Consider the following 23,963-nt stretch of genomic DNA (forward strand, 5'->3'; position numbering starts at 1 on the left):
TAATGTTGCTAAAGAAAGTTGTCCTGCAGCTAAAGCCACTTATTCCATGGACGGTGGTGAACATTCACAGACCAGCTGCAAATCTGGTTCCACAAATCATCATCATCAGCTGACTGTGGTCCAGCATCTGTCAAACATCACAGCAGATCATCCATACACCCAAAATCTGGTAAAAAATGTGACTTCTAAACTAAGGTGAGTGCTTGTAAATATGGACAAAATTCTGTGAAGAAGTGTAAAACTTATAGTCATAATCAGAGCAGTAATGGTGGGAGCACACATTTATTCTCAGTGAGAGAGCCAAGAGAGGAGCATGTTCAAACCAAAATATGATTAAACATTCCTAATTTTTTAATATATTTTTTTTTTAATGTGTGAAGTGAGTTAAATTTGAAATAATCAAATATGGTGACAGAGACATTGTGTTGTTTAAGAAAAATAACACCGTAATGATGTGAGGCTCTTTAGAATTCCATGACATCTGCTTCATTAAAGTTTGCTATTCTCTAGTGCTGCTCGATGCTGTCTGTAATCTGTTTAACATCAGCTGTCCTATACACATTGCAGATCAATGGGCTTGATACGCTAACATTTTAAATATTATGATGCATTGCACAACTGAGCAAAGAGAATGTCAGTTTGCCATATTTGGATTAAAAATGGAGTTGCAATGGTTAAAAAGAGACCATCCTCAACAGAAAAATGACAGCATGTGTTGTTTGCTCAAACACGTAAAGTGACAAAAACTCAGGGTGGCCATGCGTGGCCAGTCTTGTTGTATTTACAGGAGTAAAAGCAGAGCAGAATGTGCATATATTGCCTCAAAACCTCTTAGGAAAGAGGTTAGGGTGAATTGGTGAGCCAACAAATAGTGAATTTTCATGTCAACAGTCAACATTTTCAACAGGGTTCCCACAGTCATAAAATCTTTGGAAAAGTTATGACATTAGAAAACTGTTTTCCTGGCTTGAAAATGGTTTGGAGTATTGAAGAAAGGTTTAAATGTACTCTGTTTTGGCTATTGTTTAAAATATGTGCTTAAAAACATGTCTAACATTACACAAAATACTTCCCTTGTATTACTAATTTAAAATCTAGGGCTGACTGTTTACACATCACTAGTATCACACAAAGATCAGTCTGGCATCATGTCATCGCCAAGGCCACGCCCCCTTTAGGTGGAAAGAAATGTGCCGTCACATCAGGACAGAAACAGGAAAACTCTGCAAAGCTGTTGTCACACTGAGATCTGAGGCTCATAAGCAACGCGAATATTCACTGTCAGTGTACTAAACTGCTGAATGACACAGATGACAGTTTCTGCTGATGGATAGTTGTCACTAGCTTGAGTATGAGTTCACTCATACAGCACAGCAGCATCAGACTGTCATCTCCTGGTATCTCTCTGCCCAGATCAAACAGCTGGCTTATCACAAGTTGGTTATTTATAGACAGCACTTTGCCCAACTACAACTGGTGATTGAACCATATTTGCATGTTTGATTGAATCACTAGGTATCATGATAAATCATAAGGATGCACATCGGCAAGTCATCGTTATCGGCAGATACTGGCTTTAAAATTAAATATTGGAATCAACCAATATGCTAATTTCTGCTGATATAGCAAACTGATATATATTTTTCTTAATTGATAAAGCGAACATGTACAAAGCATCAACCCTAAGCTGAAATGTTTTTCTTATTTTGCAAAATAAATTAATATTACATACATTGAAAAGCAGTGTATTTCATGTCTCCATCTGCTGGTGGGCCAACATGATAAGAGTGCTCAGAATATGACGATTACACTACAGAAGAGACTTGATTATCACTATGATTAGGTGGGGAAAAAAAGTGAACATATCAATATCCAATATTGTGCATCCGTAGTATCCAGCCAGCATGTTGGATCATTGACTCACTTGGATGGGGGAAGACTAAAGGGCCATTCAACTATCAACCTTAATTTATTAAGGTGTCATTCAGATTCAAGCAAAAACACAAAGTTATTAGTAGACATGACCAGAAAGTTAATGTTTGTTTAAGAAGAAATAGATGTATGCAGGCATACTAAAATTTGAATCCAAACAAACATTTAATTGTACTCACATCTACAGGATCTTAAGTTTTCTATCATTCGCAGAGTACCCGTATATGTGCCTGTCTGGTCTATTGGCATACGCAGCTAGTTGGTGGCGATAGTGTCTAACAAGTGAGTTAAGTTATCAAGCGCTAATATTTTGTGCATCTGCAAATGCCTGGAAAGCGCATGTTTAATAATGTATGGCAGTATTGGAGGCCTGTCCATTTCAGCTGCTTAAATAAAGCCATGGAAATGGGGTAAATATTATGAAAAAGTTTTGACAATTCACTGGTGAAAATAGTGTGGGAACCCTGATAAATATCCCTTACCAAGCAAGTTTTTGTGCCACATACATCATGAGTCCTTTCAGTAGTGGTCATCAACATTTTTAGAAATTACAAGTCATTGAAAAACAACGCCATCTGCTAGTTGGGGTTTCACATCAGAAAGCTCTCATGCATTGTTTCCGTGGTCATGACAAGTGACAGGTGTAGTTGTTTAGATTGGAGGACTTGCTGGTTCACGTTGTTTTTACTGTGTCTACATATTGTTTTGGTTCGGGCAGAATAGTCAGTGAAGAACGCTCAAAGTGTGGCTATGTGACTGGCACCTCTGTATGTGTATTTTCCTTCCAGAGACTTTGTGGAGGTGATAGACGTCTGTAACCAGGAGCATGAGAGGAATGGAGATGTGTCGACTTCAGATGACGACTCTGTGAGCTTGCTGCATGATCTTGATGCCTGCCAAAGCAGAGGGCCAGCTGAGGACACAGAGAATATTGGAGGAAATTTACAATATGGCAACAAAGAGCAGAAAAAGAAAGAAGAGATGGAGAGAAATCAAATCAAAGCAGCTGAGCCAGGGATATCCAGTTGTACTCAGTCTGCAGCAGGCCATGCTGATTCTTCATCTCAGTCAGGTAATTCTACATTAGAAACTTCTGTAACATCATGCTATGGCACTGCACTGCTGCCACCATGACAAAACATATCTGTACTGTTTCTTGTTTTTGCCTCATTTTTAATTAAAAAAAGTTTTTGTGTATATTTTCTTGTTATTACTGGATAAGACTGGGCAATATATCAATATTATATTGGTGTTATGGTATGAGACTAGAAATTGTCTTAGATTTTGATAATGATAATACACTAAATGTTGTATTTTCCTGTTTTAAAGGCGACATTACAGTATAATGGGCTAAATGGAAGTTTGAAAAAAAGAAACTCTTTAGTGACATCGGCCACTGTTAAGTGCGCTGCAGTTTGATGACAAAATTCCACCGGGTCCGTTAACGCTGCATTACAGCCACGGCATGGACTCCGGAGCCAATCACAGAGGGAAAACATGCTCATATATCTATATCTATATCTATATATACGGCAATAGTTTTCTGATATAAGGCAGGAGTGAGGCAGAGAGGAACCGCAGGGTAGCAGCTCTTTGGAGGAGCAACTTCTGAGTCACAACAAATCATCAAAATCAGCCATTTTTTTATGTCCTATTTTTGATCCGAGCATAAAATCAAAACTATGGAGTACAAACCAGCATTTGTTTTTGGTATCTGATTCATAAATGGATAATGAAATAACTAATTGTCTAATTTTGGATTTCAAATTGAGTATCAAAACAAATGATACATGAAATTTTTTAATCCGGTTGATTATGGTGGTGTCATTCACAACAGAGTTGTCTCTATTTTGGGGATTGCAGTTGTGAGTGTACAGTGTGAACAGTTGGGGGCTGAGCACACTGTATACAACAATAAGAATAATGGTACGCATACATTTGCATTCAGTTCAGGGCATCTTTGTCATCACCACCAATGGTCATTGTCCCAGCCTCTGTTTATTATAAGGTATGCCTGAAGCAAACTGAAGAATCCCAAATATTAAGTGCCACGTCTCTGCACCACCATCATTGTACCTACATTTAGTACTATACCAGAACACTGTTAGCACAAAGAATTACACTGCAAATTATGCATTATGCTGCACATTGGGGGACGTAATATATAGTGTTACATTTCTCTCTCTTTTTCAAAGAGATACATTGGTTTTGTGAAAAAGAGTTTTGTGTAAAAACAAGATAAAGTGATATGTTATTATATTTAAAAAAAAAAAAAAAACTAAGTAATTCGGCATCAAATAATAAAATATGTCAGTAATATGACAAATATATAATGTGAAAGGGATGTAAGAGCAAAAATGTTGCTGCTGTATCTTTATTCAATTGAAAGTACTTTTCTCTCTGATTTGTCATGTTTTATCTTCATTTATTTTTTCAAATCTTGATTTTATTCATCTTTAAAGCAGGAAAAGTCTCACAATGTGTGAAAATCCCCCCAAATTGGAAAAAGAGAAATGAAAAGGGAGAGACTTACCTGCATAAAGCATGCAAAAAAGGAGATCTAGCACGAGTCAAAATGCTTATTCAAGCTGGGATCAGCATCAACATGGAGGATTATGCAGGTTTGTCACACGTAAACACTGGTTTCTTTTCACTTGATCACCTCTCTATCTGTTACTTACAAAAACAACTGACAAACACAAATCCCACTCTTATCTGAAAATGAGAACTTGACTTGTCAGGCTGGACAGCTCTCCACGAGGCTTCTGCTTTTGGTGACAAGGAAGTGGTTGAGGAGCTGTTAAAGGCTGGAGCCAATGTTAACGCTAGAAGCTGCGATGGTGTCACTCCCCTACATGACGCCACTGCTGCTGGACACTATGAGGTAATGGAGAAACTCTGAAAAACACTTTTAAGATTTAGAGTTTTTTGTAACACTTTTCATATATCCATAGAGAAGCAAGGTCCTGGCATCATTTTCAGACTAGCCTCTTTGTCACTCTTTTTGGTTTTGGTCACTCCATGCAGTCTTGTCTTGCTGAAAAATATGCCCCTGGGGTTTATAAAGACAGATGAACTTTTGCTTTGAAACTGTAACTGTCCCTTTTTTTTTATTTCCTTATCATTTTTTTTTCTTTTTTGGCTGGACTGTGGTTGAGAGGGCAGAAGCCAGCCCTGTTAATACAAAAGTCTGTGCATTAGTGATGATGTGAGTGTTGGTGTTTTCCCATTGGCCGTTATGTTTTTGAAGTAAATAGGCGCTGACACTTACTGAGTCTTGGAAGGTGACAGTATGTTATTACTGTGTTCTTCACTTACTGTAACCAGTGTAGCATGATAGTGAACAAGCAAGTTAGCTAGCCAGCCACTGAGTAAAATATGACAATTTAATGCCTCTTAAACACACGCTTGTCACAGCGTAGGAAAGCAAATTGCTCAAAAAGTCTGTTAGTTCAGTTAGTGACTGAACTTTCTTCAGCTTATTCTTTATCACTGTAACGTTAGCATTAAAGCATGGTGGAATTAGCAAGCTAGCTAGCTGACTTGCTAACCGCAGTTGAAATGGCAGGATGGTGATCTGTGTCTGTATGACACAAGACAAGATCTTATTTAAACATTGTTGACCATCACGTATCACAATTTCAGAATGGCTATCGACACCGTGTTGAGGAGAAAGTGGAACTGAATGAAATTGAAGGTAGAAGGTAGATTTATTGGTCATTTTTTAAACAAAGTTTAAGAAACAAAATTACATTTGTCCTTGATCCTGTTACATCTTTGGAGTTGAAGGATGAGTTGACTAAAATCAGCAACTACTATGAAAATTCCATCCGGTTGCTCTCACATGTTGCTGCTGGTGGCATCATTTAATTCCTGAATATGAATATTACATATTAAAATGCCAGAATGGTTGCCGCCACAATGACAAAACTCCTCTTTTGGTAATCGGTGTCAATAGGATGTGTTAAAAATAGAGCTATCAAACAATTAATATTTTTAATCGCTCAGGTGGTGGAACCAGTGGTCTTCTAATTGGAAAGTTGGCAGTTCAGTCCCTGGCTCCTCCAGTCAACATGTCAAACTATCTTTTGGCAAGACATTGAATGCCTGTTGGCTGTTTCATCGGTGTGAGAGTGATTATGAATGGTTAAAAACTGAGCTACCACCTTATCGTGGTGGAGGGGTTTGCGTGTCCCAGTGATCCTAGGAGCTCAGTTGTCGGGGGCTTCATGCCCCTGGTAGGGTCACCCATGGCAAACAGGTCCTAGGGGAGGGACCAGACAAAGTGTAGCTCACAAGATCCTTATGATGACGACAACCAATGGTCCGGAGTTCCCCTCGCCCGGACGCGGGTCACCGGGGCTCCCCCCTGGAGCCAGGTTCGACCATGTCCCGAGGGAGGCCGGGGACATTGAGTCCGAGTGGGCTGTGTTCCGTGCCTCCATTGCTGAGGCGGCCGACCAGTGCTGTGGCCGTAAGGTGGTCGGTGCCTGTCGGGGCGGCAACAGCTGAACCCGCTGGTGGACACCGGCACTTAGGGGTGCCGTCAAGCTGAAGAAGGAGTCCTATCGGGCCTACTTGGCCTGTGGGACTCCGGAGGCAGCAGACAGGTACCGACAGGCCAAGCGGAGTGCGGTGGCGGCGGTCGCCGAGGCGAAAACCTGGGTGTGGGAGGAGTTCGGCGAGGCCATGGAAAACGACGTCCGGACGGCTTCGAAGAGGTTCTGGACCACCATCCGGCGTCTCAGGAGGGGGAAGCGGTGCTCCGTCAACACTGTGTATGGTGGCAACGGGGCGCTGCTGACCTCGACTCGGGACATTGTGGATCGGTGGAAGGAATACTTCGAAGACCTCCTCAATCCCACCGACATGCCTTCCGTTGGGGAAGCAGGGCCTGGGGACTCGGGGGTGGGCTCCTCTATCTCTGGGGCTGAGGTTACCGAGGTGGTCAAAAAGCTCCTCGGTGGCAGGGCCCCGGGGGTGGACGAGGTCCGCCCGGAGTTCCTCAAGGCCCTGGATGTTGTGGGGCTGTCGTGGCTGACGCGACTCTGCAACATTGCGTGGACATCGGGGGCAGTGCCCTTGGACTGGCAGACTGGGGTGGTGGTCCCTCTTTTTAAGAAGGGGGACTGGAGGGTGTGTTCCAACTACAGGGGGATCACACTCCTCAGCCTCCCTGGTAAGGTCTATTCGGGGGTACTAGAGAGGAGGGTCCGCCGGATAGTCGAACCCCGGATTCAGGAGGAGCAATGCGGTTTTCGCCCCGGTCGTGGAACTGTGGACCAGCTCTGGACCCTTGGCAGGATCCTTGATGGTGAGTGGGAGTTTGCCCTACCAGTCCACATGTGCTTTGTGGACTTGGAGAAGGCATTCGACCGTGTCCCTCAGGGAGTCCTGTAGGGGGTTCTCCGGGAATATGGGGTTTCGGACTCCCTGATACAGGCTGTCCGTTCCCCGTATGACCGGTGCCAGAGCTTGGTCCGCATTGCCGGCAGTAAGTCGAACTCGTTTCCGGTGAGGGTTGGACTCCGCCAGGGCTGCCCTTTGTCACCGATTCTGTTCATAACTTTTATGGACAGAATTTCTAGGCGCAGTCAGGGTGTTGAGGGGGTCCGGTTTGGTGACCTCAGGATTGGGTCTCTGCTCTTTGCAGATGATGTGGTCCTGTTGGCTTCATCGGGCCGTGACCTTCAGCTCTCACTGGATAGGTTCGCAGCAGAGTGTGAAGCGGCTGGGATGAGAATCAGCACCTCCAAATCCGAGACCATGGTTCTCAGCCGGAAAAGGGTGGCGTGCCCCCTCCGGATCGGGGACGAAGTCCTGCCCCAAGTGGAGGAGTTTAAGTACCTCGGGGTCTTGTTCATGAGTGAGGGAAGGATGGAACGGGAGATCGACAGGTGGATCGGTGCAGCGTCTGCAGTAATGCGGACTCTGCACCGGTCTGTCGTGGTGAAGAGGGAGCTGAGCCGAAAGGCAAAGCTCTCGATTTACTGGTCGATCTTCGTTCCTACCCTCACCTATGGTCACGAGCTTTGGGTAGTGACCAAAAGAACAAGATCGCGGGTACAAGCGACCAAAATTAGTTTCCTCCGTAGGGTGGCTGGGCTCTCCCTTAGAGATAGGGTGAGAAGCTCGGTCATCCGGGAGGAGCTCGGAGTAGAGCTGCTGCTCCTCCGCATTGAGAAGAGCCAGATGAGGTGGCTCGGGCATCTAATTAGGATGCCTCCAGGACGCCTCCCTGGTGAGGTGTTCAGGGCACGTCCCACCGGTAGGAGGCCCCGGGGAAGACCCAGGACACACTGGAGAGACTATGTCTCACAGCTGGCCTGGGAACGCCTCAGGGTCCCCCGGGAAGAGCTGGACGAAGTGGCCGGGGAGAGGGAGGTCTGGGTTTCCCTGCTTAGGCTGCTGCCCCCGCGACCCGACCCCAGATAACCGGAAGAAAATGGATGGATGGATGGATGGATAAAAACTGAGAAGCTTGTGGCACCTTGTATGGTAGCCTCGGGCCTTGTGTTTTAATAAACGTGATTAATCACGGTTGCATCACATTTACAATTCCATTAGTTTTAAAAACAGACTCAATGGTGGCAGCTGTGGTTAACCATTAACCATTGACGATCAACAATTGAATAAAATACTGAGAAAAAAAGTTCAAGGGGAAAACAACAGTAATGCAAAGGCCATACTACAAAATATCAGGTTTATAGGTTTAATTAATAACACATCAAAATTCATCATCCCTTATATCTACATTACCTGTGTTCAAAAATATATTAAGTTAGAGGAATAATATATCGTTTGTGTCATAAATGTCTTGGTACAGAAACTTTTCTTGACCTCAATTAATATAGAGAATATAGAATATATTTTTTCACAACAAGTAAGACATGTTTAGGCCACTGGCTGTGTGGCCCAATACCAGCATTGACATAATCTGCTCTCCTTGGCCAGTTATTGTAATTAATGAAAACTACTATAACCATTTGCACTAAAGGTTATCAGGTTTGTGATGCTTTCCTCATAACAGCTCAGTGCCTGATTCTTTACATCAAATGTAAAGATATGAAAGCAAACATATGAAAGGACTCAGACGGATGAAGAATGTCTTATATTAAGTTCATGCACTGTGAAAGCTTACAGTAATTCTTATGTTGCATTTTGCATGTGTTATGTTGGGGAAGGCTGGTATCCACCATGGTTTGCCATTTTTGTACGTATTATCTTCAGTTTCACAGTAAATGAACATTGCAGCTGTAAACTTACATGACTGTGGTGTGTCGCATGAATCAGCCACAGCAGCGATTTTAGCACCAGCTGGAATGGGCAAGGGGACTTTTTAGACTTGAAATGACACCATGACATGATAGTTTTCAGTTGTGACATCAGCTGTGCTTTTCAGCCAGAACACTTAATCACGTTTATCACACATTGGATTTTGTAAGGAGAGTTATTTCTGAACAATATCAAAATCCACAAACTATTGGAGGTGCTACTTTCTGATAACATGCTGTGAAATGAATGTGTGCTGTGCAGGTAGTGAAGCTTCTTCTCCTACATGGGTCAAATGCCAGGGACCGGAACATTGGTGGCCTCAGTGCAGTGGACATGGCAGGGGAGGAGGATATCAAAGGGTTGCTTTCTCTCCACGTGTCTTTTGTACATGAGCAGCCGCGTGAAGCATCTAAACAATACAGACAACCAGGTGAGTCAGCTTACATATTCCATACTGGACTTCAGAAATCAGTCTGTAAAGCAAATATGGTCTGAGTTTGACATGCAGAACATATGATACAGAGTAAACAGCAGCTCAGCAAATGCATTTTGGCCCCATAGGGCATATTCCACTGAATCTATGTTTTGAGTATCAAACACTCACCTCCTGTAGTCTTGAAAGGTGGTTCTAAAACATTTATAGTTTCCCCTTTGAGCACAGCAGCAACTATGTTTGCTTACATTGGTTACAAACCACAAATACAAACAGCCAACTGAGCCACTGATAAAAAGGTAGAGGTACTGAGCATCAGATTCATTTAATAGAGGCATATAATTAATTATGAAAAATGTTTCTACTTATTTTTACATCCTTATATTGTAGCTTTTCCATCTGTCTGTCTTTTTGTCCACCCTCCATTCATTCATCCATCTTTAGTCTTATTTTAAAGAAATGAAGAAGAAGTTTTATACTCTGTCTGAGACCCCATCACAGGCCCTTAAACATACAATGCATAATTTATCTTTCAAAAGATTCTGTTTTGCATTGTAAAGAGTACAGAAATATAGTAAAGAGTAATAGAGAAATATAGTAAACAGTAAAGAAATACAGAAAATAAAGCTGAAATGAATCATTTAAAATTTCAGTGGCGCTACATTTGTGCTTATTTTTATTTTGACTGAGTTTTTAAATGAAGAAAAAATTACAGCTAAAAAGTATTGGTTTTATGTTGTGTTTTATTAGGTTTGCAACATTATGAGATTTTCACAGAATGCTAATTGTCTCCGAAAATATCACGGTATTACACAATTGTTATAATTGCAACCATGAATTACAGTGACCCTAAAGGAATGAACACATAAAAATGAAAAAACTTGTTTGAATTTATGGCCTCACTGTGTGACAACTGGTTAAGTTTGTTCCTTAAGTTTGTTCCTGGGTAAGTTAGTTCCTTAGGATTAACAGAAGTATAAAAAGAAAGATTTTCAAAGCTCAGGGACAAATATAAAAAATACTATTTTGTGCACTTTTTTCACTCGTATTGTCAACGTGAAGTAAAATTTGTTTTTTTAATAAAGTAATAAAAATAGATATTTTTTATCCGATTATTGATTAATCTAACTAATAATCAAACGATTAATTGATAATTACAATAATTGCAACCCTAAAACTATTATTCACACACAGCAAAAGTCAAAGTCCTACATTTAGGAGAGGTTATTTGAATTGACTTGTTGTTTTTGAATTGACTTAAAGTTTGTTTAAGGTGGTGCTTCTAATTTTCATGTAATGCTAGAGCATCATGTTTTTGTTGTTACATTTTGTGAGTAAAAATCTGAATGTCTGTGCCAGGTAAATGTAGTGCTGCAGTGTTTCCCTCTCAGTTATGTTGACATATGGGATATGTTTGAATGTGCAGAGTTTTGAACATGAGCAGAAATCTTGCTGAAACACATTCAAGCTATTTAAGTCCAGGGGTTTATGAATTGATTAAAATGAATTAATGTATCATAGATGTGTAAAGGTGGCACCAGAAAAATAAGCCATGCAGACGTGTGTCGACTCAGCAGAGATAACATCAAATAAGAAAAGTTGACCTGTAGGAGACATTATGCATCTTAATGCATTACATTCAATTGTAGTCTATTTTTGAATTTTGTACATTCACCTATTGCCTGAATTTTGTTGTTCTTTACATGAATAAAGACATTTCCACCATAAATTGGTCCATAAAACGTCAGGAAATCAAGTGTGTGACGCTCAACATTTTCCGGCGTGTTCAGTTTGTGAATCCAATTATTATTTCTCTTTTTAAACCACATTTTCTAATAGAAAATGAAATTCCATTACTTTTGAATTCAATAATGCATTTAAAATGATGTACTTCTTGACTGTTTTATACTGTTTTGAAAATCCCTTTCTAAATTTAACTTTTTATTGATAAAGTAATCATTTATTTATAAACTCCTTTTGTAATCCCTCTTTTTATTGCCAAATTAAAAAAAGACAAATTATTAATTACTTTGCAATTTAGTCAATTAATTCATAGAGTAATACAATAATAATCAAAGGTACAACTAACAAACTTAAGTCGTTAAGTTTAAGAATTTAGTATCAGCTGATTTCACTGCTGTGGATTGTGGAATTGTAGAGTTTGACCATTGAAGTTTGGTCAGTGCTGGAGATCTTCACTTAAGAAATTTTCAAGCTGAAACAGACTGAACTATGTATTTCAAGTTGGTTAAGCTGACTACATAATACTTTTGGCAAGCAGTTGACAGGTAGTACCTGTTTGTGTCATAATGTTGAAGTTATCACTGGATCTATAGCTTATTTCAAGCATAGAAAAGCTTTCGACTGTAGGATTTCTTTGAGTGGTGATTTCAGCTGATGTCTGAGTGCTGGATTCTTTCAGGTGACTTGCAGCTCTGCAGCCAGATCGGCTGCAGTGACACATCAAATGTACAATCCAGAGAATCAGATGACAGAGACGGAGCCAGTGAGCGTGGTGACATTCAGCTGAGGAAGAAAGACACCACCACCACTGATAATGTGAGAGCTCTTTAAACTTCAAATACCTGTACACTCAAGTGTGCATTTCTGTCAGTTGACACTGGGTTAAATGCACATAGACAAAAAGAAAAAAAAAAGTATTTTTAACCATTTATAGCACAAGTCCAATAGTTTGATGTGATCCTTCTCTTTAGTAGACATGTAGCATTTATTGAAACTTTATTGAAAGCTTCACTGGTTTTGCAGCTTTGATGCAAATTTTTCACTTTTTTTTATAGCAGTGTCATTCAGTGGCCATAACAGTAGTTTTGGAGGAGGTGGGAAGGAAACAAGCAGAAATACTGGCGTGGCCTCTGATGGGTCGGGATGATGCAGGTAGAGCAGCTGTGAACAGTTCAGCCTGTCAAGACAAGTCACTGTTTTACTGACAGTAGCAATGGTACCCATTTACATGTTCATGTTTGAAGTATACACAAAAAGAAGCATACACCGTAATTACCCAATAGGACCACAGGATATCCAGCTGGTAATACTAATGCAAAACATTGTCTGCTTGGTTTGAAATAGAGGACAACCAGAAAGATACTTAATTTTTATCATTTACTGTGGCTGTACTGTTTTTCAGGCACATACCATGCTGCTCTAATACAGATCCACAACAGACTGATTGAGGTGCTCACTAAACAGCATTTGGAGAGGGATAATCTTGCCCAAAAACAGCGGTCAGTTTAATTTTAATTCAATTTTATTTATAAAGCCCGATATCATTTGCTTCAGAGGGCTTTACAGCATACAACATCCCTCTGTCAGAAAAACTCCCCCCAAAAAACCCTTCAGCAGGGAAAAAATGGTAGAAACCTCTGGACTCAGGAGGAATCCCTCTTCCAGGTAGACAGATGTGCTATAGACGTGTTTACAGAAGAGATAAACATTAGAAGATAACAGTAATATAAGATTATAATTCAGGAACTTCTCTCAGGCTTGACTTAAGCAAGGTTTTGTGAGCCAGCAGGAAAAGATATTGTGTTACACAATGCATTCATTGTAAGATTACAAAAATGGAAGTTAATAACTTACTTGCAGTATACAGTATATGCAAGCAGTCAATACAAGCAATTCCAGAAAACTGCTTTTTTATTGTTGTTACTGGAATCTTTATTGTGCAAATGCTGAAACAGCATTCATACTGCTATAATCCAAATTCTTCTGTAATTATTCATCCTCTGTGTTCTTTAAATCCTTACTATTAATGTAAATTCTGATTCAGATGCTTTCAAGCTATTGTTATCCTTGTCTTTCTTGTACCAGTGCTGACTCTGCATACACACTATTGAGATCAACATTTTTATTTTAATTCTTTTTTTCACTTTTGCACATTTTTTTACTAGTCGATGGAGAAAAGTTTTAAATTATTTTAAACCTTCTCTACTTTGAAATGTTAGTGTCTGTATACTTTCAACTAGAGGCTTCATTTAAACTTTAAACAGGACACAAGACTTCAAAATGTTACAATTATGTTCTGCTTTTTGATGTCTTACCACTTTTGTATTATTACAGTTTATGTTTTATGCTGTTTTCAGATGTTTTTTAAGTTTATAATGTGTGTGTGTTGTAGGGCTGTCACCCTCTGGTCTGTTGGTCACTTGGTGGGTTGATATGTTCCCGTCCGACCAAATTCTCATTGGTTGGACCATCACCGCTAGTGTTACTTAAATAAGGTTGTGTGCCAACCAAAGTGTTTCTTTTCTTAGCTGAATACGGCTGATGTTGTTGTCCATCACTTGTCTTTGCCCTCCGTGACCTTTAGTGACATTTTTTATGGCCAGGTTGGATTTTTGAAATAAAAGTGCCAAGATGGTGCCAATAGTTTACCAGGGGCTTTGGATGAAGCTGGATTTTCAAGATAAGAGCGCCCAGATGGTAACTGGAGTTTTACTGGGGAGCCTTGGACAAGACTGAATTTTCAGTATAAAAGCCCCCAGATGATACATTAGTTTACAAGGGGGGGCCATACAAAGCAGGATTCCAAAAATTAAAGCCCCTTGATTCAAATATAATCAAATTTAAAGCTTTTTTTCAATACTTGTGAATTGAAAAATATCAAATCATCAATCTCCTCCACTTTGACATTCTCCTGCTCTCCATCGTTTCATCCAGAAGCTTTTCTTCTCCTGTACATTTTTGATCAGTTACTGCTATTGCATAGCTACAGAAACCATGCAGATATCAAAATGTTTTACTCTTTAAGGACATTTATGCTTGCGTTCAACTTTTCATGTGATTTAAAGTACAAAGCATTTCTTCCTTCAGCTTCTTTCAGTCTATTATTTCCAAATCTCACCTTTGACAGTACTTCAGATTACTTAGCCCCACTAAGTATTGTCATTGTCCAGCACACTACTTAACCTGTTTAGTAATTAATTGTTTGATTCTCTGTGCAGGCGTGTGGCTCACTTCCTTCAGCAACATTCATTGAAGGGTCAGCTTTTCTCTCTTGCTTCACATCAAAAGAACTTGGTGAAGATCCTCCAGAAGCATTTGCATTTGGTAGAGGTGTATGTAACCACGAAGGTCAAACTTTCCACTCAGCCTCCCAGTCATAATGGCAGTACAGCAGTGTTACAGCAGCCAGATCACTTCTCCACTCCAGCTTCCACAGCAGCCTGTTCTAAAGCTAGAGGAGCTCCCAGCTGCATTCAAAACGTCCACAGAAAGAAAAGCCAAACACCAGTTTCACAGACCAGACTGTTAACACCAGCATGTCCAAACAGTGCCAAGGACCTTACAGTGCGCGGGCCCCCTGGTCCTGTACTAACTCAGGGGAAGAAGACTGCCACACACACTGGTGTGTTCAGGAAGAAAGCTAGCAGCTGTGTGAGCCGTGCCTCACAGCTAGGAAATACTTTACAGAACATCAGCTTTCAGATGAAAGGAAATAATGTACTGATACAGACAAGAGCTGAAGACAACAGCAGACACCTCTTGGAGCTCATACAGAGGGGACTTGTGCCATGTGGAAGTGCTCTACAGGTCTTGTTGAAGGTCAGGCAAAGCTCTCCTTGTAAAACCTTATTAATGTATGTGTAGCAGCTTGTAGTTTCTCGAGCTGTCGCCAAACACACCATCATTACACTGAATGTCTTTCCTAATGACAAGAAAATTAATAATTATATTTTCCACATGTTCCTTATATTCCTCATATTTATACGTAGATGACTTAAATTCTACACTATGGGCCAAATCCATTAAAGGATTGTGCTGCTTTTGCAGCTGCTAAACCTGTGCAAATGAAAGAAAAAGATAGCGTGCAAATCTCATGAGCTTTGAATGATATTGAATTGATACTTAGTGATACTTAGGGCCAAATCTACAGTCAGAGGGGGAATCAAGTGTGCTGTGAGCTTATATGGGATTTTGAAATGAAACAGTTGTGGAAGAGCTCAAGATTCATCCATAAGGGCTGCTTTATTACTGACAATATCACAGTATAAACCTGTGATCTGTGTGTAACAGCCAGCCTGTGTGGATGTGAAGCAGAATACAGAACAGTAATTACCATCAAATCCTGGACGATCCTTCTTGCGTAAAAGCGCACAGCCTAGGTCTAATTTTGGGGACTCGTGTGGTGTCAGCTGCTGTCAGATGCTGGAGCTGCAACACACAGCCAACTGTGGGCAACAAACTAAACTGATGCATTTTGCAAAATGTTGTGCTCTCTGCAGTTTTCATCATGAACCGATCTGTGTTGTGAAATATGGAAAAAAAGCCTGAAATATCAGCTTACTCAGTTAATCGCAGAAGGAGCACAAAGTGCACTCAGCTGCCAAACTTTGAGGGCGTGTTAGCGCCGGCATATAATTAGTGAAAATTATTTTATGGATAGGGTGATAAAATGGGGCAGATTGCCGGTGCCAATATTTTGCAAATCATGGTGCTATTAGCGGGCGCAGTCCATTATTTGCAGATCTGGCCCAGTATGTATATTTTCAATACTTTGCACTCAGATGTCAAGATTTGGATCTGAATCAATCAACAACAATACTAAATACCCATTGATATTGGCTTTCAACTGAAAAAAGTGGTTTGGGGATCTTTAACATAGATAGAGACAACACCTTATATTTACAACATTGCTGCAAAGTCAAAGAAAATGATTCAACCACAGGCACACACATATGTGGAGTCTTTATATTTGCCACAATCGATTGTGGCATGACAGGGTCCAATCTGTCTTGTACTGCAGTGAGTGCCAGGTGTGACCAATAAAAGTGACTGGCTGCCAAATATATCAGCAGGGCCCTAAACATTGAGCTTGTTTATTTGTTTGTTTATTCAGGGTCCTCATTAGCAGTACACTTGTGATGAGTGTTTATCTTCCTGGGGTGGGAACATGCCTATTCATCAATACACAATCACGCCATTGAGTGGCTGATAAACCGTTTCTCTGCACTTAGTTCTAAAAATGCACACAGTTATTGACTCCTGTTATTCCATATTGCAACAGCATATGTGTTACATAGGTTACTTCTGCCAGTGCTGCTGTCATCATTTCAGAAGGCAACCTGTTTGTCTCGCCTCTGCAGGGTCACCGGCACCTTACTCATGTGTTGTGTGATGGCTCAATAAAGGACAACAGAGGCCGGTTGCACCTGGCTCCAGAAAGCTGGCTGGAGTCTATCCTGGGTAACAACATCCCTGTCAGTTCAACGTATGCCTGGGACAAGGTTAGACATCACACTGAATACATCTTATCTCAGCACTCAAAACATAACTGCTTCAACAAAGGGAAATACCACATGGCTTTTCATTGTGACTCACACAAACCCTTCCACTTCAATGTTCAGACATGGCCCCCCATGTAATGAATGTGGGCCTTTAATGCTGAAGCACTGCATGAATAACTGACATAAATGGATACTACATTGTAAACAGTTTCTAAAAGTAATTAGTTTATTTATTGAGCACTTATCAAAACAACTAATTACAAAGTGCTTTATGAAAGGCAACAAAGGTAACAAGACAATATAGTGAAGAGTAAAACTTAAAAGCAAAAATAAAATGAAATTCATAATGCAGTACACAAAACCGTAAAATACAGTGCATACAGTAATGTGGAGATATAAAAGCTATCTTTTTGTTTGTTTTTTGTTTAGTTTCTGTTAGTTCTGAGTCCAGGATGAGTTGGTTGGCAGTGAGGAATCAGCTCCCACAGACTCTTTTCTTTCCTTATTTGTTGATGTGGAACAAGGTTCACATTTGAGCTGTTTCCTGCCTGCCACTGTCAGCAGGGGTCTGTGGAGAAAGAGCACTACACAGCATCAGGGTGTAAATTATTGAGTGTTCACTGAAGAGCCATACACCAGCACACACAGACACACACACACACACACACACACACACACACACACCTGCTCCTCCATCTCATAGAAAATAATTAAAACCGCGTAGTGCATTTGATCGGCCCTCAGGGTTCACATATCCCACCCAGGATAATGTGATTCTCTCATGAATAATGTATCATCTATAAACAGACATGTCAGTGGTGTTAAAAGATCTTTCTAATGAACTCCTTCCACTGTTTACTCAGGTGACGTTCAGGGGCAAACCTTTGTCTTATTACTTATTAAACATGGAGGCTGAAGGAAACAAAGCAGAGACACATCATGAGGGCAGTGTTCAACACTGCAGGGCTGCTTCTTCTCAAGAGGCGCTGACCACAGGTTTGTTGTCCCTGTCTGCTAACACGCCCAAGTGCAGCCTCAGTCACACTCACACATATATATGCCTTTGACTTCTTTTTCAGACCAACTCTGAAAAATAAAGAGAGCAGGCAAGCAGCCACTGAAGCAGGGCCTTTTCTGTGTCAATAATTAATCACACCTCATACATCTCCCACCTGGAGTTACTCTGAGCGCTCATTCAAAAACAGCCTAGTTAAAATTAACTGTACATCTATTTGAAAAGGAGACCTCATGTGTAAAGCCCCGTTTTGAATGTATTTGGATGCCTTTTCTGTTTCTGCAGAGGCAGCCGGCCTCGACCGTCTGATGAAAATCAAGATAATCCATCTGGTGAATGATGAAGAAATGCTGCCAAATGCTATAATGGACCATTACTGGGAGAAGCTGTTGAAGACAGACTTCTCAGTGTCTGATGACTGGCTGAATTATTAATTATTATGATCATCCTTCTCCATATTTCCTCAATTACAGTTTGTTCTGAGATTTTAACTTGCTTAGTCGGCAGTTCTGATCAATTTACTGTACTCATTGTGACTTCCACAGAGTGATCAGATCCAAACCTCTAATGGGAGGGAAAAAGAATATGAATGGTAATGTCCCGTATTACACAGGTTTATTGTTCTCGGGTGTCTGCACTTCAGGTTTCACGTTCTGTTTATTTCAGATTAACTCTATTTGAAAATGTGAAGGGAAGTTGTAGCTGCACATTATATCTCCAAACACTCATTTAAAAGTTTCTCATTAACGTAAAGTTTATTTGAGCATTGTTTGGTTATTTATAGTATTTATATTTTTATATGTGATCTTTTTTACTGCATTAAAGTAAAACAGCAAGAAATATCATAAATAAAGGTGTCTGCTTTGGTGTGTTTAAAGCAGGGATACTCAGCCCACTTTTGCAAAATGAGAGGCCAGGGGCCAGTCGCAGCAGCCCCATACAGGTATCACACATACAGGTAGATTTTAAGGACATATCTAGGATTTTAGGATGTTTTTAGGATTTGAGGACATTTCTAGGATTTTAGAATGTTTTTAGGATTTAAGAACGTTTCTACGACCTTAGGATTTTTCTAGGACTTAATTTCTAGGATTTCAGAATGTTTGTAGGATTTTAGGACATTAGTGGCTTAGCCAGGACCTCTCTATGGGGGGTGTGGGGGATCCTCCACTGGCCCTTTTATTAAAAAAAAAAAAAAAACAAGCCCTATTTTAAAGCTGTACAAAAACAATTTCCAGTGTGAATCACTTTATTTTGATTGTGAATTGGAAAATGGTTGGGGGACCACCTGGCATCCTATCAGGGACCACATTAGCCCCCCCTATTGAGTATCACTGGTTTAGAGGTTGTAGGCTGGGAGTCCTGGCTTTTGGATTTAACCATTGGGCCCTGCACAGTTCCTGTACACAGGGAGACTGTGCGCATGCACTGATGGATAGTTGAGGATTCTGAGCTGAGGAGGGTTAACCATTAGTGAGGGGGCGGTAAATGTATCAGGTGGTGGTGATGTGCTGAGGCCGGCCAGTGGGCGGTCTGCTCCGGGGCTGTCCTCCCTGCCACTATTCTGTGAACAGTCGCGATGGAGTATCGGACATAGCAGACAGTACTCATGAGCTCGCCACTTTCGTTACGCATGTGGTAAGTGTTTTTCAGACAGGTTACGCTGTGATTGTTTGAGCATAGACTGTGTCTGCAGTGCTGTGTGCCTCATCATGTGATTCCTTTTGGAGAAAAGGACACCTTTCAGTCGTCTTGTGCGTAATGAAAAAAAAGAAAACCTCAGCACTTGGGTTCTCGACTGAAGCTGCTCCTCAAAAAGTGAGCTATAGAGCAGAAGGTTTCCCAGCTCTCTGGACACCGGACAGCCGGTGTGGTATTGCCGTGTCAGTATTGTTTCCACTCGTAATTTTGAATGCTTGTTTTTACCCTCATAGTTAATAAAGACACGTCTCTCATTATTTTCAGGTTCTTATGTGGAATTGTGTGAGAAGATTGCATGGCACGACATACGCTCAAAGTCTACCAGAGAGAGCAAGGTAATTTAGACAAGATAAAGAACGAATTTCAGTTGTTTTTATTATTTGCTTCCTGGACACAAATATCAGAAAAAAATACACGTTAAAATTTTAAGTTGAGTATTAAAGCTTAAGTGTGGTCACTAACTAATAATAGCGGGACAAAGTTGTCAACTGTGCTCAAAGAACTTCATGCAGCCACACAGAATGTGTCACCATGTACAATATAGATAGTTAACCCTTTGAGACCTGAGTACATTGGCATGTTTTTTTTTTTTCTTTTTTTTTTTTTAAAAACCTAGAAAGGAGGCATTGAGCAACTACAGAAGAAATCACCCTAAAAAGTTGCACAAAATTCATAATAAAGAAAAGTAAGTTAAGAAAATTACCTAAAAATGTGCAAAAAAATGAAAGTAAAAGCAATACAAAAAAGGGAAATGATCAGAGTGCTTAAGAAAAAAAAAGTTTAATCATATTTTTAAATACATAATTATGATAATTATAAATATAGTTCTCTGAACTTTTTCCCCTAGCTTTAAAACAAGTCTCTAAATCTTTTTTTTTTGTCATTTGGAGGACATTTCTTGCCAAGTTAGCAACTTATTTCCCATGTTCTCTAAAGAAATTAAACCAATTTGCTCAGGGTTGGGCGTTTTACATACTTGTGAAAGAGATTTGTACCCAGCACAAGGACACTGATGTTGATCTAGGTCTCAAAGGGTTAATCAGCCACTTATCTTAAATGATTTGGATATTTAGCTCACTTTATGTTCTTCTCACAATCAGGTAGAATAGTAACCTGCATTTCACCATCTGAATGCTTTTTCTCATGTCTTTTTTTTCTGTAACCCTTTGTTCCTAGAATGAAAATAAGATGTGCCCACTATACACATAGATTGAGACACAGGTGCTTCCTGTTTTCTCTGTCTCTACTGGCAGTCTGTCTGCTCAAGCTGGTCCACATTAAAGTGACAGTGAGGGACAGTGTCTACATCGAGCCCTATGGAATCAGCTTTTCCAGAGTCCACAGCCACAGATATGACATCAACTGCACTGCCATCTACGAGCTTGACCCTGTGGAGATAGGCAAAGCTCTCCAGATAAAACGGAATGTTATTGTTGACACGGACGATGATAGCACTGTGAGTTTGACCTCAGACTGCCAAACATTTATCAAAACAAGGGGTTACAATATGGCTCCGGTGTCGGCTACAGAGCAGAGCTTCCCTCTGGCTTACTCCCTGGTGGTGCATAAAAATGCACCCATGGTGGAGCGTATTCTTCATGCCATCTATGCACCTCATAACATCTATTGCATCCACTATGATCAGAAGTCCTCTCCTGTGTTTATTAAGGCCATTAAAAACCTGGCTCAGTGTGCTCCAAATGTGTTCATCGCCTCAAAAATAGAGTCTGTGGAATATGCCCACATCAGCAGACTTAATGCCGACCTAAACTGCCTCTCTGACCTGCTGAGGTCTGAGGTGAAGTGGAAGTATGTCATCAACCTGTGCGGCCAGGACTTTCCTCTCAAGTCAAACTACGAGCTGGTAATGGAGCTGAAGCAGCTGAATGGTAGTAACATGCTGGAGTCCAGCCGACCCAGTGAACTCAAGAAACAGCGCTTCAGCTTCCAGCATGAGCTGAAAAATGTGCCTTATGAGTACCGTCGTATCCCTGTCAAAACCACAGTGTCCAAAGATGTTCCTCCTCACAGTATTGAGATGTTCATCGGGAGTGCTTATTTTGTCTTGTCACGGGATTTTGTGAACTACATTAGCAACAGCCAGGTGGCAAAGGATTTTCTGGCATGGTCTGCTGACACATACTCACCAGATGAACACTACTGGGCCACCCTGGTCAGGGTCCCTGGAGTGCCAGGACACATTCCCAGGTCAGACGCTGACATTACAGATCTGAGGAGTAAGACACGACTCGTCAAATGGAATTATTTAGAAGGAAATCTTTACCCAGCCTGCACGGGTACACATATGCGGAGTGTTTGCATCTATGGAGCCGCTGAACTTCGATGGCTCCTCAATTATGGACACTGGTTTGCCAACAAATTTGACCCCAAAGTGGACCCCATTCTGATTAAGTGTCTGGAGGAGAAGTTGATGGAGAAACGTCAACACATGCAAACATTACACTATAGAGAAGAGAAAATCTGACAAGTAGGTCCAGTATTTATTTTGTTATTAGGGAAATGTGTAAAATTACAAACAGTGAAGTAACAAAGTGCATTCATTGGACATAAGCACAATTTAAAGATGTGGCCACTTTATTTGAGTCTTTTCATGTTGTTAGGCTCTAATAGATACTTCAGTGGAAAACACGGAACTTGTTAGTGTATGGCAGTTGTCTGATGGCTTTGTACTCCTTTGCAGATTAGGGTTTCTCAAGCAAACACATAATGAGGTCATATAATGTGCATTGCTGTACACTGTGAAATCTGACAAGTTGATTTTACCTAAAAAAAATCTAGGGAAACCGATTGCCTTGAAAATTGTAAGTAGATACAACTATTAGTCTTAATTTATGTTTACTTTTTGTCTAATTTTGTGAAGTATTTTAAAATGACAAGTAAAATTAGATTGTTCTTTCTAAGTGTTAGCAACTTCAGTAAACCAAGTTTTCTGAGCTGTATATCTGTATTCTTCTGGATGCAAACTAGTCATATTTGTCTTTTCTTAAACATGTTAATAAAACAAATCACAGATCTCCAAATTTCATCATCTGTAAATCCTCTTTGTTATGATCAACTTCTGTCAGACTAACTTGGTTTAGTGAAGTATTTAACACTTAAAAAGAACAAGGTCTTTCCACTTGTCATTTACAAGTTGCAACAACTTCATAAAAATTAAGTAAATACAGCTAAATTTTATGTAAACTTAACAGTTAGATATAAAGTCATAATAAATTAAGATTTATAGTTATATTTGCCTTGCTTTTTTCAAGGAAGTCAATTCCCTGAGATTATTTTCAGTGAGATTTTACAGTGTAGTTTAGACTACCTAACAATATCTGGAAAGGCACTTTCTTAAATCCATGAACACACTGCATCAATAATGCCTCAGTAATTTAACACTGTGGGAGAGAATGTATTTTAAAATAACTCATCTGACTTTTAGCAAAAAGTACATCTCCTCATTTCTAAATATGAATTGTTGATCTTTTAATGACTTGCTTTTACAGTATGGTATTGCTGTGGGTTTGGAAGATGATGCCATCCTGTTGCAGCAGGACATAGTCTTTTGTGTTTTATAATTCCAATCATTGTCAGTCTGTAACTTTCACTGACCACACAATGCATTTAGTCAGTAACAGAACGAAATGAAAAAGTGCCTTTGTCTAAAACATAATCAGGTTATTTCAGGAAATGCTGTTTAAAAACAAGTGCCACCTGATATTACACCCAAACAGTGTCCATGTACCAAAGAGTCATGTTGTTCTCATGTATTCTGTCAATTAAATGCTCAACCAATTTTCAATTATTATTTTTTTTTTGGGGGGGGCGACAGGACGAAATTGATTAGAAAAGGTTTGGACTGACACAAAAGCTTGTGTTTCTGTTTTTTTTGTCCACCCCATGTATATTACTAGATTTTTATCCATAATTTAGGTTTAAGGATGCTAACAAACAATTTGTAGTTTTTTCCATTTTTCCAAACTCAGCAGGGAGCCTTTAATTTACTATTGTCATTTAAAGTGATACTTTGCCAATTTTAACCAGCTTTGTATCAAAGCAGTGTGGGTAGTATCTGTAGATGAACTGTGGCAAACGTCCCTCCATCTAAACGCTGCCTTCAACTGCAGAGACAGCCTAGTTTTATGTGAGAACTCTCTTTAGATCGGTGAAATACTTCTTTAGTGGAACTCATCTAAGGGGCTCTTGTTAGGTATGTAGATGTAAGTAGGATTTCTCTCACATTCATTTATTTACAATAACAAGATCTGCCACAAATTGATTTTTGAAACTGGACCGTTCATTAGTAGTATGAACGTATGTGTCCAAAAACATATACAATTCAGTTATTCATAGCACCGTC

The 23,963-nt window shown here is 40.2% G+C and overlaps 2 protein-coding genes across 3 annotated transcripts; both read left to right on the top strand.

Moving 5' to 3' along the window:
* Positions 1 to 2,688: 2,688 nt before the first annotated feature.
* Positions 2,689 to 18,595, top strand: LOC148189836 (uncharacterized; the record flags this gene model as incomplete). The annotated part of the gene is made up of 11 exons (XM_088076028.1): positions 2,689 to 3,004; positions 4,395 to 4,553; positions 4,674 to 4,816; positions 9,469 to 9,696; positions 12,086 to 12,199; positions 12,439 to 12,535; positions 12,786 to 12,882; positions 14,602 to 15,202; positions 16,744 to 16,884; positions 17,748 to 17,880; positions 18,185 to 18,595. Coding segments are annotated over 11 exons (2,178 nt in total), but the record flags the coding sequence as incomplete, so codon positions are not given.
* An 828-nt stretch (positions 18,596 to 19,423) lies between these two features.
* Positions 19,424 to 23,397, top strand: gcnt4a (glucosaminyl (N-acetyl) transferase 4a). Of its 2 annotated transcripts, none has more exons than XM_088077246.1 (3): positions 19,424 to 19,537; positions 19,865 to 19,935; positions 20,854 to 23,397. In XM_088077246.1, the coding sequence occupies exons 2-3, from the start codon at positions 19,896 to 19,898 to the stop codon at positions 22,083 to 22,085; spliced, it is 1,272 nt and encodes a 423-aa protein (XP_087933372.1). In that variant the 5' UTR covers positions 19,424 to 19,537; positions 19,865 to 19,895; the 3' UTR covers positions 22,086 to 23,397. The 2 variants fall into 2 exon arrangements, with proteins under 2 accessions (XP_087933372.1, XP_042343676.2); XM_042487742.2 differs by having other exon boundaries at positions 19,430 to 19,537; positions 20,777 to 23,397.
* Positions 23,398 to 23,963: the final 566 nt, after the last annotated feature.

Source organism: Plectropomus leopardus, chromosome 4, assembly GCF_026936395.1.
Source record: "Plectropomus leopardus strain MGB_pleo_1.0 chromosome 4, ASM2693639v1, whole genome shotgun sequence".
In the NCBI taxonomy this organism is placed as follows: domain Eukaryota; kingdom Metazoa; phylum Chordata; class Actinopteri; order Perciformes; family Serranidae; genus Plectropomus; species Plectropomus leopardus.

Excerpts from the sequence above, each read along its gene's own strand:
- gcnt4a (XM_042487742.2), top strand. The coding sequence starts at position 19,871 with ATGTGGAATTGTGTGAGAAGATTGCATGGCACGACATACGCTCAAAGT. Across the intron at positions 19,936-20,776 it reads AGTCTACCAGAGAGAGCAAG|AATGAAAATAAGATGTGCCC; the intron begins GTAATTTAGACA and ends CTTTGTTCCTAG.